The sequence below is a fragment of the Camelus ferus genome, chromosome 5 (assembly GCF_009834535.1).
Source record: "Camelus ferus isolate YT-003-E chromosome 5, BCGSAC_Cfer_1.0, whole genome shotgun sequence".
In the NCBI taxonomy this organism is placed as follows: domain Eukaryota; kingdom Metazoa; phylum Chordata; class Mammalia; order Artiodactyla; family Camelidae; genus Camelus; species Camelus ferus.
In genome coordinates this window covers 11764700-11782585 of record NC_045700.1, presented here as the reverse complement: position 1 = coordinate 11782585, position 17886 = coordinate 11764700, and the positions used below count along the sequence as shown (strand labels likewise).

Below are 17886 nucleotides of genomic sequence, written 5' to 3'. Positions count from 1 at the left end.
ACGGGCTCCGAGGGACGCCCCCGCACCCCCCCCCCCCTTTCTGGTCTCTGACTGGGAGCAGCTGTGCCCAAGGCAGTGGTAATACAGAAATCTTGATCTTCATGCATCTGAGGGACCCGTTTGCTTCACAGGTCAACCAAGCCTTTAGCCCCAAGAGCCTGCAGTGCAAGAATGAGCTTTTCCATTTCACTTTTATTTGCTTTGATTCTGACAGCTTATCCTTACCCTGCCCAACTCACTTGCTTTTTGTTTTTGCTGTCAAAAGAGCAGAGCAACATCAGAGGTGTAATTCCCCTAATTCCCCTCCCCTGGGTCTTCTCTCTTTACGCATTATTTGGGGGGAAAGAGAGCTCTGGTGGGGAGTAGCGGGTTGCCGTTTGCTCCCTGCCTTGGGCCTTCCTGCGTGCTGCTCCCTGGCCGAAGCACTCGGGCTCTGCCCAAGGCCAAGTCCTTCTCACCGGAGAGTGGTCTCCCGACCACACTCTCTACCTTAGTCCCCCCAGGGCAAAGCCTGGAATTACTTCTGACTTGTGATTACTTGTTTTTGGGGGTTTGTTTCCTAGCTTCTTATCTATCTCCCCCGCCCACCCTGGACACAGGGACCTGGTCTCTCTTATCACCTGTGTATTCCCAGGGCCACGGCAGGAGCTGGAGGAACATTTATTGAAAGGGTGAGAGGTTGATTTTGAAGTGCCTATGGTTGTGGCTCCCAAAAGTTATGTCACTAAAAAGGGAAGGAGAAGTAGAGAAGGAAAAGACAGGGAAGGGAGGGAGGGAGGGAGAGAGGAGAGTCTTAAAAACATGCAAGGACAAAATGATTGGGATGGAAAGACTATTTTCTGTTCTGCAGCCCACATACCAGGATATAACTATCTTTAGCACCCCTGTATTTTCACCAATCCCCAAATTCACTAAAGCCACATGGGTTTACATTAGAAAGGGGGAAGGAATTCCCAAAAATGAAGCTGCTGTGATCTCGGCAACTGACAGAATGAAATCTTCCTTCTGGAAAAGCTCTTAAGAAAAGGGCACTTTTCTTTCTGGAATGACAGAGAGGAACTGTGCCGAAATGCAGGGAGAGAAGACGGCGCAAACGGCACTCAGCCGAGCGTGGGGGTCCCGGGTGCCAGGCCCAGTGCTGGAGCTCTCCTCTCTCCCCTGCCCACAGACCCCACCCTGCCAGGGAGCTGAGGGCTGAGTCCTGACGCAGGTGCACAGCCGGTGGGCGGCAGGTCTGACCCCAAGGCAGCCGTCCTCCCCGTCCACTTTCCTCCCACGCGGCTGCTCCCTCCCCAGCCTAAGACTGGAGGGACAATTGTAGCTCTTTCCGGGTGGTCCCTGAATGTGAGCTGATGGTGCCCTTTACCTGTGAGTCTAATGTGCTTACTGAGTTAGGAAGACGAAGTGATGCTGCCTAGAACTTCAACCAGGGCCTCAGGATGGGCCACAGAACAAGGCGATCGTGAGCTCCTCACGCACCTGGACTGTAAGATCTCACCGCCAACCCGCTGTTTCCCAGAATAGACCAGCAGAAAACCAGAGAACTGTCTGATTTTCAAATGCTGCTCTGGAGGTGAGCACAGTTCTCTCCTCAGCCTTGCAGGCCCCGCCCAGCCTCCCTCTTACCTCCTTGAACTCTTTCACGGTCTTAAAGTACAGCCTTTGTTTTTCTAACAGTTCCAAGTACTGGTCGTTCAACTGGTCTCTTCTCATTTTGTTCTCTTGCTTCTTCTTTTCCATCTGTTGAGACATTTCGGGAACACTGATGAAAAGGCACACTCTGACCAAAGGCGGCTGGCAACCCCCAACCGACCACTGTTACTGACGTTTTCATGGATCTCCTTTCATGCATCACTTTTGACGTTAACTTATTTGCGTGATATTGCAGACAGACTGTAATTTATTCAGCAGTTCTATCACTGGGCTAACCGTTCCATTTAATTATTACCATTCTGTGTGTGTGAGTACAAACAATTTCACAAGAAACGGATCGGTGGTTCCCTTTGCTCAGGACCCTCCCACGGACCGGACACCTATACTATTACTTGTACTCACTGCTGGTCTGTTTCGCATACACGCTGACCTGCCAGTTCTGGAGCCACCTGTGCTCTGGGGGACACACACTCCCCTGCCATACCTATCTGAGCAGGAGCCAGCATGGCACTTGGGCACAGAGGGCTCTGTTTTTGTTTTTGTTTTTGTTTTTAAACAAACACAACAAAGACATCCATCCACGTAAGTGCTGTTGTGCGCAGCGGACACACTTACTCCATCCAGGGGCCAGTCAATATTCAAACCCCACGTGGAGCCTGTGTTGAGAACTGCTTTTGGAGTGGACTGAATGAATTCACTCGTTTAACAAATAGTTCTTGGGTGCCTGCCACGGGTCAGGTGCTGTGTTGGCCACCAGCCACACAAACGAGAGAAGACAGCCCCCTCTGCCGGGGGACCTGACCACCCATCTGGTGCCCGGCCACCTTGTCAGGGAGACAAGACAGCAGTGAGGTGCCTACAGCATGAAGCCAGGGGGAGGATGGAGAGAATGAAGGGGTCAGGCCCATGTCCTTCCCCAGGAATGCATCTGCTAGTAATCAGGGAGGACAACTTCCTGTTGTTCTTTACTGTGGGCGAGAGCGGCTCCCCAAGGACCAGCGCGGCAGGGCGGGAAGACCTCCATGCTGAGGTTTGGGTTGGCCAGGCTCCCTGCCCTCCACCTCCACCTCCCTCAGACCCCAGATCATCAAGAAGGGACCCCATTCCCTCTTGCATGAGAGCTTGTCCCGCCCTGGGTGAGCATCCACGCACATGGACAGGAGCTGCCTCACCTCTGCCCTCTCTTCTGTGGCTGAACAGTCTTGCCATCAGTGATACACACACACACACATATATATATATTTGCTCCTCTGACATCATTTTACTGAAGTCCTTAATGGGGAGATTAATATTTAGCTACAAAGAAAAGGGTCTGGTGAGCTTTTGCCTTAGTTCACCTCTTGTAGACGGGATTACAGGCAGCTTGAATGCCTCTTTCTACGTAGGTTTTCATGACAGATCCTCCAGGCAATCCTTTCTCTCATGTGCTGACATTCTGGCCTCACTCACTGGACTACTTTGCTCCAAGTTTGTGAGAGGAGACGCCCCAGGTCCCCAGAAGGTTTCACCACTGCGCCTGAGGACCAGGTGTGTGACAGGTTTTTTAAGCAGGACGGAGAGCAAGAGACACTGGCAGTACTGGTTAGGATTTACCCGGTCGTAGTAGTGGGGGACTGCGGCTGTGTGAATGGCTTCCAGACCGGCAGCAAGTCTGCCTTCCCACTGACGGACCATGCGCGTGTAGTGCCCGAAGCAGCCAGCCCCCGTGCCGCCCCAAGGCCGGGCGACTCCCCGCTAAGCCAGCTCATCCTGGGAGCTCCCACACCACTTCCCAGCTCCTCACTTTCCTCTTCTAACTACTGAGGCTCAATATCCTCTCACTTCAGCAGAATTCAGCAATTATTTGCATTTTTATAGTGGGTTCCTGAAAACTAAAATGCTCTTGAGCTGCTAAGAAACAAATGCCTCACAGCAGAAGGTCGGGAACCGAAGACCCAGTGAGGAAACGGTTCTGGGCGGGAAGGAAAGCCTGGCTGGTGAAACGGGGGGTAATGCTCACTTCAGAGGGCTTTTAGGGGGATTTGCACAGTGCGTGGCACACGGTGGGTGTTCAGTCCTTCCTTGGGAGCTGTTGCCAAAAGCGGCGTCTGAATGACCAGGGCAGGCAGCCTGTGGAGCTGGCCTGCCCACTGCAGGGCCAGAGGCAAGCTGGGAGCCTCTGCAGACACTGAGATGTGTCCTCAGAACTGAGAGCACATTCTCAGAACACCCAGAAGAGGCCTGTTTCCCCAGGGCCTTCTCCATCACCAGTGTGCAACCCGGGCCACATTACAGAAAAGAAGCCATCTGACCTTCATCCGACTTTGCTTAATTCCTTCTACGATCTGCTCCATCTGCCGTAAAAACTGGTCCCGGGCAGCAGGGGAGGCCATGGCTCTGAAAGAAAGACAAGCAGAGGTATGAACAGCAAACAGGACTCTGAGAAAAGCGGGAGGCCCCAAGGGGTCAGCCCTGTTCCCAGATGATGCCCCAGAGCAAGCAGGCCCTCGCAGGACAGGATGGACTTGTGGGGCCCCTGCGATCCCAGAAGCCAATGACTCCCAACTCTGAGGAAGGCGTGAAAACCAACCTGGTCTTGTAACTGAATATTAATCTTTGCCTCCCCATCTCCACTCTCCCTACAGTTTTCTTAAACATGTATTTTCTTAAATAAAATCAAATATGGCTAAAATAACAAAAAATATATTTTTTACTTTGAGGTACTGCTTAAGAAATGAATACCACCTGGTTTTTAAACATCTGTGGATTTAGAAGCACTGCTCAAGATTGGTAGATGTTTTCTGAGGTTTTCCTAAAACCAGGCTGGGAAACCTGGTCCTGTTTCCAGGAGCAGTGGCTAAATGAGTGAATTTCCTGATGTCCTAAAACGTTCCCCTTCCCCTCCCGTTCTGCAGAGGGAATGACACCAAGAGGATCCGAGCACACAGGGACACGGACTGAGAGTTCCTCCACACATGCGCTGCCAGAGAGGAGAATTCGCCACAAAAGCACCCAAACATCAGCCCCTCTCAATGATAGGGCATAAAGATGAAGGCCCAATTCTAGAAATGTCACAAGGTTGTTAAGGCACTAACTGAATCTGAATATTAAAGGGAGCTGTTGGATTTTTGTTTGTTTTTAATTAGAAAGGAAGCTTAAAATCTAGTGCTTGTAGTCCACTGAGATCCTGGTTGCTGGTCACCTGCCAGGGGCTGGAGGAGATCACTGCTGCAGGGAGAGGAAGCTGGCTGGACAGCCAGCCAGCCCTGGGGCTGCCCAGATGGTGGGTGGTTCAATGGGCAGGCTCGAGGGCTGGTATAATGTGGGTACAGATGGGCCTTGCCATCCAAGTTTTGGAGAAAACACTGATACCTGAACAAAGCAGTTGAGAGGATGCACATTAACTTAAAAGCAAAATTTACCATGAGATTTGAAAAGCATTAAAAAAAAATTATATAGATTATTTCATTATCTAAATTTCAAATCATCTCTCTGTGCCCAAGAACAAGGGGCAGTAATCTAATTTTAGCAGGACAAAAGTCATCTACAAAGAGATTCCAGTAGTTAGGCATTTCAACATTAGTTGAAAGTTCACGTTTTCCCTAAGCTATTCCTTGGGGTTTTAAGAATTCGCTCTTCCATCACTGCGTTTTTGCAAGAACTCAAGGAGTGTGTCAGCCAGGACTCATCTGAACGTGGCAGCAGGGGTGAAGTGCGAGAACCCCGCCCCAAGCACTGAGTCTTGCTCGATCACACCCCGCAGGATGGAGGTGAGCGGGCACCAACGGGGCACTCGTGGTACCCACGAAGGGGGACAGCCAGCACTTACTGTGAGAAGTTCTCATGGATTGAGTTCAGCAGGCTGATCTGGGGAGGACAGGAAAAAACAGAAAGAACAGAACAATAAGCAAAGGCTGACAGATCCCTGTGCTACCCTGACCCCTGAAAGCTTGTCTTGTGTCTGTGGACACCGCTTCTGAAAGGACCACATCTTGTTCACGTGGATGGAAAGTAACGTGGGGGAAAAAAAGCAACATGTTCTTAGCCCCGTAGTTTTCCCCAAGTGCCTATCTTCTGACAACCTTGACCACAGGATGTAGGAAGCGGCTCCCTGATGGGCCCTAAACCCCAGCTGAGAAGCCCACGCCCACATCTGGGGTATTTAGGGGAAGCTGTATCACAGCCCCTTCTATCTGGCCAAACCCTGCACTTTATTTTCAGGGCTGTCAGCTTAGCAGAGACGGTCCTGGTGGAGAGTGAGAACTGTGCCCACCCTACCCCCTCCCACAGAATCTCTGCCAGCACAGCCAGCTGCCGGGTGGCTGAGAGCCTCCTCTGTGGGCTCGCACCACTCAAGGCTCCTCTCCCATGGAAATGCTTAGCCCGCACTGTGGGACCCTCCATCTGCCCTGGTGACAGTCGGGGCAGGGCTCTGAGTCTGGAGTCCAGAAACCTAGGTCCCCTTTCTGGCTGCATCAGTGACTCAGCTTGTGAGCTCAGGACCAGGCATTTCCTCTACTGGGACTCAGGTTCGTGGTCTGTAACACGGAGATGATATTCTTGTCCTTGTGACTTCACCGGCATGTTGAAAGCGAAAATACCACAGGCATAAATAGACTGGGAATAAACTATACGTGCAAGCAAATGCAAAGTTCTGAGTTAATGTGGCTTGGAACGAACCCCCAAACCCTCCTAGTTTTTAAAAGAATGCAACAACTTCAAACTGCTGATGAAGGGAGGTCAATGGGGTTCCAGGCTTTCTCAGGAGGGGCTGGCTTGTCCCTGAGTGAGGGTTGGCAAGTCTTCCCCTCACTGGGTGGGGGGACCCCAAGGCCAGGGTGTGCAGCACATCTAGCCCCCAGGCCTGAGGTAAATCCCCCCAGATGCACTCATCTATTCAAGCATTAACTAAGTGCCTGTTACGTGCCCATCACCATGTAAGGCGCTGGACACAGAGGAAAGAGAACCCCACCCCTCCTCAAGGAGGGCCTCCGGGAGGGCAGAGGCTGATCTGGTTTGACTGACAACAAGCAGTAGAGGTGACAATACTGATGCCTCCGTTTGGGTCCAGGTGGAAGATACACCTGTAATACTGCTATTAAAGTGGTAATTAGTGCAGGTTGCAGGGTGATGATAAAACGGAAACAGCTTCTGCCACCCTCGAGGTGCGGGGGAGGCCGTGGCGCCCAGCTGGCACTGTGTGCAAGGAGCTTCGTCGGCATTTTCTCATGCTGTCTCCATCACAGCAGGAGTTGCCCCCACTTTACAGGGGAGGAAAACGAGGCTGGACTGAAGCCCACGCCTGGGGGACCCCACAGCTCCTGCTCTCGCCTCCACGCCGAGCTGCTGCCATGAATACAGAGCCGCTCTTTGTTCTAAACACAGCTGTACACCTGCCCCGGTCAGGTGCCTTCCATCGCGGGAGCCCCGAGTCACCAGCGGATCTGACCCGTGACAGTCAGAGTGATGTGGGGGGGCTGCCCACTGCCAGCCCTCTCACCCCTGCCTTCAAGTTTACAATTTTAGTTCACACCTCCGTCTGCTACTAACGATTAAACAGCTATTTCCCCACGTCCGCTCCGACGTTCCGCCCTCCCCATTGCATTTAGCTGGTTCTCTCCTTCCTTTCAAACCCAAACTAAAGTTTCACCACCTCCAGGCCCCTCTCCGTCGGTACCTGTCGAGCTCCCACTGTTGCTTTTTATGATGGCGCCTCTCACCCAGCGCTCACGACCGCTGCCCACCATCCCCCCAACCTTGCCTGGCAGTGTGAGCTCTCGACCCCGCACCCCAGCCCCGGGCATGTGACAGGTGCTCCTCCCACGTACGCTCGGCGCGCCCCAACACCAGGTTCACGTGAACTGCCAGGGCCCACGGCACTGGGAGCAGCTCATCCGATGAAGCTGTCTTCTTTTTATAAAGGCTCTTACCTCTTTTTCCAAATAAACCTTCTTGTCGTCCAGGGTGTTATATAAAGTGAAGAATTGCTTGGTTTCTTTGTGCACTGCTGAAACTGTAAAGGCAAGGACATCGGCATGTGAGGAAGAAAACGCATCAAAACGACCCCGGCGCCCTCTCCGTGCTGGGGCACACCGCCGGACGCAGACTGGACTGGCCAGGGGTGGCATGCGCGCCTGACTGTGCGGAACCCCGAAGGGCGGGCGCGGGGGCAGGGCTGCTGCAGGCCGATGGCTTGTGGCAGCCGTGACAGGCCAGCCAGGACGAGCGGTGGGAGGTGCTCCCTGTCAGCGAGTGGGCCAGGTGGGCTTCCCAGCAGTCCTCCTGAGGGGTCCGAGGGGGAAGGTGGTGGGAGTGCGGAAGCCACCGCGCCACCTCTTCCTGTCTGTGCGGCTCCCTCCCTTCCCACCGCCCGTCACTTCTGTAACCCCGTGCTTAGCACAGGCCTAGGCAGCAGGCCCTCCAGAACACCCACTGGGCGAATGGCACTCCCACCCTAGGGCAGAACACACGCCTAATACGTGTGGATTCTCCCCGCATCCCCATGCACATGGCGAAGGGGGCCTTACTTACCAGGCTCCCACATCTTTACCCATAAAACCGCTCTTCTCTCTGCCCACCTCCCCTTCTCTCTCTGGAGCACCATGATCACCAGGGAACTGGTCACGGGGGTGAAGGGTTCCTGCCCAGACACAGCCCTTCTGCTCTGAGCCTGTGGGACTTCCTCCCTGTTCTGAATTCCCATAACGATAGCCAGAGGGAGACAAAATCCCAAGCCCTGGGCTCACTGTCGGGCTTCAGGCCTAAGTTGCCAGCTTCAGTTTAGCTGCAGCTAATGCTCCCGACGCCTAGCGGCAGTCAGGCGCGGCCAGCACCACGATGGGGTCTGTTCCCACTAGCTCTTGCTCCCTGAACGCAGGCTGCCTCTGGGGCAGCACAGGTCGGGGAGCAGAGAGAGGCAGCGCAGGCTCTGGGCACTCTCGGGTTCCTTGGGCAACTGCCACTAATGTTTAAGACCTGATTCTTTAAACCAGTCAACTTTGAACTTTATTGCCCAGTAACAACTGTGCCAACTGGGAACTGCAGGGCCCAGACGAGGCAGGGACTTTAGTTAGTGTGTTGAGGATTCTGAAGATTGTCCATCTAGTTGTGGGCAGCTATTAAATATTAAAGTTTTAAAGCAAGAGTGAAAATTGATCAAATTTCTGTGTGAGTAAAGACCTCCCAGACAAGAGTACGGAGAAGGGGTTAGACTCTGGGCAGTGATGAGAAGGCAGCCACAGAAGTCCAGGAGAAATGGACGTGACCATTACTCCGAAACAAGACTGTCAGAGCAGCAGGAGTCAGAGAAGACTAAGATGGGGGGGTCTGGCTGGGCTCGACAGCGACCCCAGAGACCAAGAGGAAAGAGGGGTTGGGGAGGCTGAATTCAGTTCTGCACCTGCTGAGTCTGAAGACCCAGGAGACAAGCCAGCGTGGGAGCCTAGAGGAAGGGGGATGGTCCAGGACCTGTTTTCAGGGATACCTGAGCTGGGTCTTGAAGGATTTTGGCTAACAGAGTTGAGAAGGGGTCCCAGGCACAGGGAAGAGGAGTCATCAGGGCCTAGGACGTCCAAGTACATGGTGTGTTCAGAGGCAGCGTGTGGGCAGGGGCGGCCAGAGCGGGGACTGAGAGCAGGGATGGGGCCCTCCAGGCAGGCCACTTAGACAGGGAGGTTCCCAGGCAGAAGGAGAGAGGTTTTTTTCAGTGAGTCCTGGGAGCTCCTGAGGATCTGTCCCTGGAGAGAAGTGATATGATCAGATAGGTGGATGAGGGACTCAGAGAAGGGGCTGCAGGCCAGCTAAGGTCGCTGGGCTGAGCTATGATGCAAGGAAGGACAGACAGGGTCGCAGCACCGGGAACAGAAAGGCAGTGACAGCTTTGAGGGCCACCCTGAGCCGGATGACGTGTGAGCACTGATTCAGGCTGAGAGAGACCCGGTCTGGATCCCTGGGTGAGCACAACATAGTTAAAGACAAGGACCACTTGAACAAGAAAGCCTGCACAGAAGAACAAGCCAGGACTGATCTAGAGATGCAGGGGTCACGAGGTTCCCTGTGAAGCTGGCAGATGGAGCCTGATGGCTGATGGGGAGGAGGGTGGGCTGGAAGCACGACTCTAAGAGCTACTGACCAGGGAGGGCAGTCAGAGCACCACGGTGCTGCTCCTGGGATCCAGGCTACGTGGAGTGAGTGCCGAGTGGGCCTGACTAGGAGAGGGAGCCCTTCCCGGGGGTGGCTTGCACGGACGGCGCTGTGACGCACGCTCCACTGCACTCAAGCAGGACGGAGCCCCTCGCTTCCAGCACCACCCCTCCTCCCCACCCAGGGCAGCCTCGGGAGCCCGTGTGTGGTGGAGGCACCTACTCTGGCGGTAGAGTTCAATAAATCTCTTCTGATACTGTATCAGCTCGGCTCGGCTGGGCACTTCATCAATCTTGCGATGCAAAATTGCTATTTCTCGGTTTCTTCGAGCCTAAGTGCAAAAGGGAAGGGAGACAGCACTACTTGGTGAAAAGGCCACATGTGGCCCTCTAGGAAGCCGAAACAGCACCCCCACCCGCCCTATGCCAGACACATGCCCTGGTACGCTGGCCCACAACCCTGCGGTGGCTTGTCTTCCCCATCCCAGATTCCAGTTCTGACCTGGCAACACGTGGAGAAGGCGTGGCAGTGAGCTGGAGCCCCAGGAGGTGTCAAATTAATGGATCGGGAAGGAAGATTCTGAATGGGGAGGGCATTTGTGGATGGTGCCCCCAGCCAGCCCACCGCCCGGGAAGACTCTAGAGCAGCTGATTCCGGCAGCGCCAGGTGGGAAACAGGCGATGGGGGTCTTCCCAGATGATGGGGACTGAATGATGCCCCTATTGCCTCCTTAAAGTCCACACCCCTCAGCCTGCTTGAAGAGATCCCATCACTTACTCCTGAAGTACCTTGCTGGCAACTCCCTCCACTGTGAAATGAACTGGGGTCTGCATCAGCCAAACCGTCCCTGACTGCATCTGTAACCTCTCCTTTGCTACTGGCTTCTTCACGTCAGCATTTAAGTATGTTCAAGTCCCTCACCCCTTAAAAGGCCCCTCTTTAAACCCTGATCACCTTTCAGCCATCATCCTTCTCCTCCCTTTAACGGCACAGTTCCTGAAAGCCAGGGACCCTCGGTGCCTCTGAGCCCCTCACTCTCCTCCAGGCACCCTTCCACTCACTGCCGCTGGCTGCTCCCAGCACCCACTGAAACCACTCTCGCCAGGCTCACCACAGACCTTCTCTGTGCATCTATGGCTATTCTCAGCTTCCAGCTTTCCTGACTTCTGGCAACGTCTACCCCTTTCTCTGCTGAGCTCCCCACGAGACCCTGGGCTCTGGCTTCCGGAGGCCTCCGGCTGCCTGCTGGGTCTCCACCAGTGGATTCCTTCTCTTCCTCTGCTGTTCTCACCCAGGCTTCAGTCTAGAGCCTCTTCTCACTGACACAGTGCTGACACCCAGATCTCCAGCCCAGGCTAGTCTTGGTTGCACATGCCTACTTGGCTAAGTACCCCAACTTTTCAAAGCCCCAAACAGGCCTCATTAACACTTCTATTCACGTTCCCACCCCCCTTCCCCTTTATGCGTCTCCTCAACAAATAACACAAGGATCTGGATCCACCTGGGGCCCCTGTTAGAAATTCTCCCACCATCCCGCCTCTGCTTCTTCTCTCATCCAGCTGATGCTAAATTCCATCAGAAGTAGCTTCTCAGTCTCTCGCCTGCCAGTTCATTTCCATCCATCCCACGGACCCTGTCCTGCCCGGCCTGGGCCTTCGGCAGGCTCGTGGTTTTACTGTGGCTTCGCTCCAGCCAGTCTGAAGCTGCCCGCGGTGTGAAATGTGCATGTGAACTCCCTTGTCCTTTGATGTACATGGACACGTCTTGGTTCTCCAACAGCCAGTCAGCTCCCAGCAGATGGGCCACCCACTTACTATTCCTGGGACCTCACGTAACACTGAATACAGAGCAAGCACACAGTCAGAAAGTTTCCAAGTACGTAGCTGTACTGTCCTGACTTTATTAATTCTGTTGTCTTTCTGAGATTGGTACAGTGTCCTTGTATTGAGGGCAAAGCTGGCCCACCCAAGTTGAACTTAAGAGCTCAGCAGGAGAAACAAGAGCCAGAGGAAGGAGAAACAGGGTCCCGCTGGCCCCTGCGGCCCTTTGGGGGCTCCTGCCGGAACCTGACCTTCCCTCCCAGAGAACAAGAGGAGTTTAAGGCCAAAGTGCAACGCAAGTTAATTCCTGGCTTTTGAGCTTCCACGAGCCAGATCCTGGCAACACAAGGGATTTTAGGATGTAATTTTAACTCTCTGGAAGTAGAGCCAACTTCAAAACCTACCTCCCCATATTTGACGGCCTTCTCACCAACCCCCAAGGTGAACAACCAGGAGAGCTAAACAGGCACTTTAACTTCAGAGAGGAAAAGTTCTAGACAAGAACATTAGACCTTGAATCCTGGCTCTGGCACTTAGCGCTGCTTGTCCTCAACAGACTGGAGTCATTTCTTTATGTGAAAATGAGGCTAATAGCTGCTCCGCACCCAGGGTGATGACAGTGAAACAACACACCAATGTGAGGTGTTAGCATCCAGCATCTTAACCCCCTGAGTTACACTCCAGGCAGAAGAGCAGCCAGCAGCCCCAGGACTGGGTCTCCTAGCTCTCAGACACCGCGACCCTCTGTTCTGCTGCAGGACACAAACTTGGTTAGACGGATTCGCTGGCTCTGGCTTTTACTCACCTGTAGTAAACGGATCTTGTAAAGTTTCTCTTTCTCCATATTATACCGTCTGTCTAGGTCTTCCTGAAATTGGAAAAAAAAAAAACACACCCCACAATTATACGGGAGTAAGAAATTTTCATTTTTTGATGAAGTCTTTTAAAGTGGAATTTTTTTATAACTCCCCTACCCTGGGGCCCCAAATTTTTTTCCCAAATGGTGGAGTTCAGGGTCGGGTCCCACGTCCTGTGAGACCCTTGAATATTCTTTCACTTCACTTTATAACAACTCCTCCTTCTTCCAGGATCCAGGCTGAATCCAGGGTTCTTAAGTGAAGTATCCCCCAGACCCACGTGCCCTTCCCTCTGCCACCAAAGAAAACCATGAGGAGGAGGAGACAATCGCTGCTTCAAGCGCCGTCCTCCTTCGTTTGTGTTGAGGGTGATGCGGGCTCGCCATCTACATTTCTACTTAGGCTGCACCGTCCAGCATGACAGCCACCAGCCACATGTGCCTATTTTAATTTACACTAACTAAAATTTAAAAAAATTCAGTTTCTCAGTTGCCTTAGCCACATTTCAAGTGCTCAGTAGCCACATGGAGCTAGTGGCTGTTGCACTGGACAGGGCAGACACAGAACATTCCCACCACTGCAGGAAGCTCTTTTGGACAGCGCTGAATTAAAAGAGAGAAACCAGCCCCTCACTGAACCTAGAGACGTAAGAGGCAAGCCGGAGGGAAGAGGAAGCCCAAGGACGTGAGCATGAGAGGCTTTCCTGCTTCTCTCTTTCTCCTCCCCTGCCTTTTCTAGTCCTTTCTCCTGGAGGCACTGGTTTAACTCAGAACAGGGCAGCCTCATCCTTTCATTTACGTACTACGACAGCGCAGCAGAGCTGGCCCGCAGAGCTGACGACGTTTACCCCCCGGCTCCTCACAGCCTGCTGAACCCTGGACGCCGCACCGGTGGGACAGCTCTGCCCTCTGCACCACCCGCCCTTGCAGCCTGTGGGCTGTGATGGCACGTGAGGCCCAGGCCAGCCTCTCCCCTTCTCAGCTCAGGTGCCAGAGTGGAGGCAGAACGAGGTGCTGGGGGTAAGCCCGTGGGAAAAGCGGCCTCAGGGCCATCCCTGGGGCAGGTATGCACGATGCCTGCAGAGGAGGAGGTGGCGTTAGAGGGGACGTGGGAAGCTGTCACAGGGAGGACACAGAGCTGGCTGCCACACCCACAGACGACAGTGGCAGACCTGAGAGCGGGCAGGTACTCACGTTGTGAGTCATCACAGGGGCCAGGGTACCGTGTGGCTCTCCTTTAGAGACAGTCTGAAATGAGGAAAAGTGATAAACACCATTTCTGAGTAAAAGGCTGGAATAGAAGCTGAGGGTCTAGATGTGGGAAGGGGTGGGGGTGGGCAGTTTACTGACCACGTTTGAATGGGGAGCAGCCTGCACACAGCCCCAGATTTTAAATTGTTCTCAAATGTCCGTCAGTCACATACTAATAGGCCAAACGGGTAACTGTCTCTGAACGTTGAGTCATAATTTCTCTAACAGGATGCAAAGAAGGAAACTGTGATGGTGAAAGTCTGTGATCTGTGCAAACCCAGGGGCTGGCTGAGCTGACGACATGAGCATCAGCGCGTCAGTGTTTCAGAAACACCTGGGAAGCCTGGACCCCGCTACCCTCTGTACCAGTCCTCATGGCTGGGGCTGTGACGAGGTTGCAGCCTGGCTGAGGTGACACAACCCATCAGGACAGGGTGGCGGCACCTCCACGGCCTCTCTCCTGCCCTGAGCACGGCAGCGTCCAGGCCGGCCCTCCACGAGGCCCCGGCAGGTCGTCCCTGGCCTCATGCTGGCTGATTGGGCAAGTCTCCTCCCCTCCCATTTCTACAAGGGGGAGGGTGCAGTTGATGGGTCCCGAGGCCACATCCTGCTCTCCACATCCTTGGCAGACAGATCCCTAGAAAACGAGCTTTGAATGGAGCGTGAGGAAGGAAAACAAAAACACAGTGAGCCCTACAATCTCATTTGGTGAGAGTAACAGACTTGTTTGTCCTCGGCCACAGTGGCTCCTTGGAAGATCAAGGCCTCTGCTCCAAGAGCCAGCAGGGATGTGTCCTCAGCCCGGGCTGCCGGAGCTCTAATGTCACACCCAGCGGGGCTGCCTGCCGCATTCCTGGCTGGCACGCAGCGCAGGGAGAAGTGAGCAAACTGGCCCAGGATTTAGGGGCACACAGGATGGGTGGGAACAGAGCTCAGGGGGCTTCTGGAAACACTGCCTCCCTAACGGAGGGGGAGGCCAGACTCCTAAGCTGGTAATTTCTGCCCTGGGGCTGCTGCTGTCCACACCCATGGCTGCTTTTACCAACAGAACGAACACAAGGATGTGGATGGAAATCTAAGAAAACCCTATGATAAAAACAGTCAAGGACTGGGCTGAGCAAACTGGCCCGTCTCTCACAGCACCAGAGCCTCTGCCGGTTAGCCCTCCAGCAGACCTTTCATGGTGGAGGCCACAGTGGCCCCCAGCAGTCCGGAGGACTCCTCCGGAGCCCCCACCTTTTCATCTCCATCTGGCACCCTCTCGGCCTTCAAGTGTTCAATTTCCTGCTGCAGTCGCGCCATCTCCTCCTTTAAAAGCAACATGGACGTTGTTAATGTAAGACTTGGACAGGCTAGTAATTGGATACAATTATTTACCTTGATCTAGAGTCTTATTTTCACGTTTTGTGAGTTCATGCTAGGACAAAAAGTCCATTAGAAGGTAGCTGCCCAGACTCCCACTTTTCAGCCTGGGAAGGTTTTTTCAGGAGGATACTGGCAGCTGGACCTCAGTCAGAGGGGGCCTTTCTTCCTGAAGGGCAGGCGAGGCTCGCAGTAACCCCTGGGACATGGGACGAAGGAGTGGCCTGAGCCTAGTCCCAAGCAGCCTCCTCTGCTTCATCTCTTCTCCACAGGCCTGTCCACCCTTCCTGGGACCCTCTGGCCCACAACCCTGCCTCACCAAGGCCCCCTCCACTGGCCACCCTCACTCCTGGAGTCAGATCCAGCTCCCAGAGGGCTCCTGTGCCACGTGGCCTCCCCTCCCCTGGACTCACCCAGAACTTGTCTTCTGCTGCTGCCCCTGCCATGGTCACCTGTGTGCAAGCCCCACCCCCACTGCTGGATTGCGAGTTCCCAGGCGGCAGAGCGGAGGCTTGGACACATATGACACACGGACACCCCAGGTTTTCAGGGCGGCCCTGGTTCATAGATGATATTCCTTTCACACTTTGTAAGACTTTCTTAAGTGCATCTGCACATCAGAAAACACTGTTCGACTGTGCTCTCAGCTTTGGGGTCTGGCACACACAGTGACTCTTCTGACTCACTCCAGTGTCCTCGGAGGACGCAGGACCTACCACAGTACCCTGTTCCTCTCGCACTCTGACATGGACCTGCCTGGTGAGTCTACCTTCCTGGCTGCTCCTGGATGGGGTGCCTCAGCAGCACGAAGGCGGGTAAAGCAGGTTTTATGGGAATCCTGGTTAATGTCTGCTAACACCAAGCAACACTTACACGACAATGTGCTTTAAACTCCTGTTCTTGACTTTTCAGATTTTCATTCATGGCTACCAGGGCTCTCAAGTTCTGTAGGATGCTGAAAAGGCAAAAAAACAAAAAAAACTGGTGACTTCCGACAAGCCATTGTGATTTTATGAATCACAGCTAAAACCAATACCCTGGTGAAAACCGAGATCCCAGGTAAAAAGGGACTTCTTTTAAAATGTCCTTTATCTCTCCCAAGAGTGTCAACTAGGTTGGTTTCCCATAAACGATGGCGACTACTGTTTAACTGACAGTATTACTCATTTAATAAGTTGAGTCCATCAGGCTGCATCCAAACAAACAGGACAGAATCTAGAATTAAAATGTCCACTGCAGAAACATCAATGAGTTTCAAGATCACTGGATATTTTTAATGATACCAATTATTCAACAGACTCAGAGCATAAACAGTACCGTCATTTGAATTCCCATTTTTAATTTTCATTCCAAAGGGAAACAAGTTGTTCAAGGTCATTAAAAACACTAATTTTAAATGAAAAATGTCATGTCTGATAGAACTTTGCTCCAAAAGAGCATTTCTAATCATAAAGCAAATAATCTGTAGGTACTTCTTTCCTAAATCTGCCCATCAAATCCAGAAGTGCTCACTCTGTGCCTGCAGGGTTTTAGAATTTCACGATCTCACTCAAATGAGTGACATTTGGGAGATTTCCCCACCCAGTTTGGTGCTAAAATGGTTAAATGTAAGTAACTGTTTCTTATAATTAAATTATCTAAAGACAGTTAATTAAAAAAATAAAAATCCAAAAACCCAGCAGCTGTGTCTTAGCAAAAAAATAATGTACCTTCACTCCCAAGGAGTCAGGGCTTAAATATGCGCTGTTAAACATTGGTAACACCAGTTGGCTCCAAGGAGAACCGGGTGGCTGAGGGACTGGGGCAGCAGGAAGACTTTTCAGCGTATGCCTTATTGAACCCTGAGTGTATGACTTAGTTTTTAAAAACAGAAAACAAAACAAAATAAAATACAAAGAAGTGCTGCCTCTGACCCCCAGGGGACTGGGAGGAGGCGGCGGCTGGCTCAGTGCAGACGGAGCCCTCCTGAGCCCGTGCCTGGGCGCTGGACACGCTCTGGATCCACAGTGAAGGGAGTGGCCAGCCAGCAGCAATGACCCCGGGGACCCCAGTTCTGTGCTCAAACCCAGGAACCAGCGAAGCTACCTTCTCCACAGAGAAAACAGGCACACACAGAGACCCCTTACCTCGGATCAGCTTTGGATTCTATCCTCTCGAGGGCTGCTTGCTCTTGGTCCAATTTCTCACTGTAACTCTTCAGCTGCAAGAGAGGAGGAGGCGGGCTGCTGGAGACCTGCTAGAGCAGACGGTGAGGGTTTCCACTCTCCTCCCCGGCTCCCACCTGCACTCTTGCCCCACAGGTGGCCATGCCCACTGGACTTGGCTGCACACTGAGAAAATCGGAGTTCAAGAGGAACAGGACGGGGGTGGAGGGACAGCACGTGAAGGTCAAAATTGGACCCTTCTCGACACATTCTGTTGGTAAAAGGAACATTGGTGATATCTTTAAATCACAGCAGCAAACGGGCAGAAAGCCAAAAGTAATGCTGACAGCAGGTGCCTTTCGGTAGGAAGAGGTAAATAAAAACAGAGGCTGTGACAGACAGACCTGGGTTGTAACTGCCGAATACCACTGTCATGGGCAGTGTTAAGTCTCCTATTTTCTTGAAAAACTTCATTTTTTTTCTGAGTCAGATAGTGAGGATTTGAAAAAAAATCTTAAGGAACTCAGGTTTTAATTTATAAAGTATGTAGACACATCTATAATAGAATACTAAGCTGTAAGAAAAGAAAGAATAAACAGCTTGTTTATGATAATCTCTAATGTCTACTGTTAGTTGAAGAAAACAACATAAACCCATGACTCTAACGTGCTTGCAGTGA

General features: G+C 52.7%; 1 protein-coding gene across 4 annotated transcripts in view; it reads right to left on the bottom strand.

The window, feature by feature from the left end:
- The window catches only part of CCDC93 (coiled-coil domain containing 93), an 82441-nt gene that overhangs the window by 3388 nt on the left and 61167 nt on the right, over positions 1-17886 (bottom strand). For all 4 annotated transcript variants that reach the window (XM_032479318.1, XM_032479319.1, XM_032479320.1 and 1 more), the window contains 10 exons: positions 17190-17263; positions 15937-16018; positions 14938-15009; positions 13645-13698; positions 12400-12462; positions 9997-10105; positions 7563-7645; positions 5462-5499; positions 3945-4029; positions 1627-1740 (listed from right to left, as the gene is read on the bottom strand). In XM_032479318.1, the coding sequence (XP_032335209.1) occupies positions 1627-1740; positions 3945-4029; positions 5462-5499; positions 7563-7645; positions 9997-10105; positions 12400-12462; positions 13645-13698; positions 14938-15009; positions 15937-16018; positions 17190-17263 (774 nt within the window). The remainder of the gene's footprint in view (positions 1-1626; positions 1741-3944; positions 4030-5461; positions 5500-7562; positions 7646-9996; positions 10106-12399; positions 12463-13644; positions 13699-14937; positions 15010-15936; positions 16019-17189; positions 17264-17886) is intronic.